This window comes from Trifolium pratense, linkage group LG4 (assembly GCF_020283565.1).
Source record: "Trifolium pratense cultivar HEN17-A07 linkage group LG4, ARS_RC_1.1, whole genome shotgun sequence".
Lineage (NCBI taxonomy): Eukaryota > Viridiplantae > Streptophyta > Magnoliopsida > Fabales > Fabaceae > Trifolium > Trifolium pratense.
In genome coordinates, this window is record NC_060062.1 from 35194946 (window position 1) to 35196869 (window position 1924).

Sequence of the window (1924 nt, forward strand, 5' to 3'; positions counted from 1 at the left end):
TTCTTATGAAAAATTTGTCATTCATTTAAATCCTACAAGACTTGATGAATTAACCTTTATAATTGTACGCAAAAGATATCTTGTTTACATAAAAAAAAGTCACATTTGTACAAAAAAATAGAACCAAAAAAAAAAGAGTAAGATTTAATTGTACTGTATAAAAAAAATTATAATACATGCAAATTATCATTTTTTTAGTTTGAATTTATGATTATAAAAATACACAAATGACTAATAATGATAATTTAGTAAAATCTTTATTTTCTTTCTTTCATTTAAATTTTCTTAATTTTTGTGAAATAGTAAAATCTGATGGTGACAGTGAAACATAATGAATCATATATACCTTAGCTCCTTGGTACGATCTTTCATAACGAATCTTCCCTTTCAACCGATTTTTTTTCCATGTGTATGAGTGAGGAATCAAACCTCAAACCATATATATTTAAGGAGACCATGATTCTTACCACTTTGACCAATTTATCGTTAGTATTTTAAACATTTTTATTTTTGCTAAAAGGCACTCAATATAAAATTGAGGGAATACTTAAATTAGTTCCACTTTAGCCTTTCAGAAGTCAACAATATGAAGCTTCTACTCTTCAACCTTTCAACAACCATTTCTTATATATAAACATCAAAACAAAGAAAAACAAATCAAACATTGCATCCAATATCTCTCATTTCATTCCAAGATTTCTTCACAAACCAAAAAATCACAAACTATGACAGATAATCAGAAAATTCATCCACTTCATGATGTTCCACTTCATGATGTTGAAGCTCCACAACAACATCCTTCAGCTCCTTTAGTACCAAGAAACTCTTCAAAATCTGATGATCATCAACAACATCAACCTCTTCCTATGCCTAATCATCCTATTAGAAATTCAAAGCCACCAAAGAAAAGAAGAAGTTGTTGTTGCAAATTCTTTTGTTGGATTTTCAGCATACTAATAATTCTAATCATAGCTATTGGCATAGCAATTGGAATACTCTTCCTAGCATTTAGACCCAAGATTCCAAAATACTCGGTCGACGAATTACGTGTCACACAATTCAATGTCTCAGACAACAATAGCTTATCGGTTACGTTCAACTTAACAATTACGGCAAGAAATCCAAACAAAAAAATTGGAATTGATTATAGAGGTGGAAGTCACATAAGTGCTTGGTATAATGATACAAAATTATGTGAAGGGTCATTACCTAAATTTTATCAAGGTCACAAAAATGTTACTGTTCTTAGTATACCTTTGAATGGACAAACACAAAATGCAACAGGTTTGAGAGATTCATTGACACAACAATTTACACAAGTTGGTAGTGTTCCTCTTAATTTGAAAGTTAAACAACCTGTGAGGATTAAGTTTGGAAAATTGAAGATTTTTAAGATTAATTTCAGGGTTAGGTGTAGGATTGTGGTTGATAGTCTTAATACTAATAATTCTATTAGAATTAGAAGCAGTAGTTGTAAGTTTAGGTTTAAGCTTTGAATTCTTTAGTGCATATTATGCCTATTGATGTTTATTATTATTATTTTTCTATTTTTTCATTCCTTTTATTATGGTATTTTATTTGAGATTTCTCATGTGATGGTGATGGATTTTAGTTTCCATCAGCATTTTGAGATTGAGTTACATTTTTTGTAATTTTGATTACTTACATATTATGTATAACATATACATATATAGTTATTATATTATATATATTAAATAAAAATATTGCTGAGTTTTTTACTCAATCTTCACTCTCAATTGTGATTGCTTGGATGATTTCTTGTGTGCTAATATGAAAATATTGTAATGACTGTTTATCACTTTGTTGTATCCTAATCAACTTTATGGCAATTAAGTATAAAACTAGTAGATGGTTGAATACCTTCATAAGAACATATATAGTTGATTTTAGTTTTAAAGATATT

General features: G+C 28.2%; 1 protein-coding gene across 1 annotated transcript; it reads left to right on the plus strand.

Annotated features, from left to right (window-relative positions):
• Positions 1–644: 644 nt before the first annotated feature.
• LOC123923281 (NDR1/HIN1-like protein 6) lies at positions 645–1652 on the plus strand. Its single transcript, XM_045975971.1, has one exon. It carries the CDS (start codon positions 726–728, stop codon positions 1494–1496), a length of 771 nt encoding a protein of 256 aa, XP_045831927.1. The 5' UTR covers positions 645–725; the 3' UTR covers positions 1497–1652.
• The last annotated feature ends 272 nt before the right edge of the window (positions 1653–1924 follow it).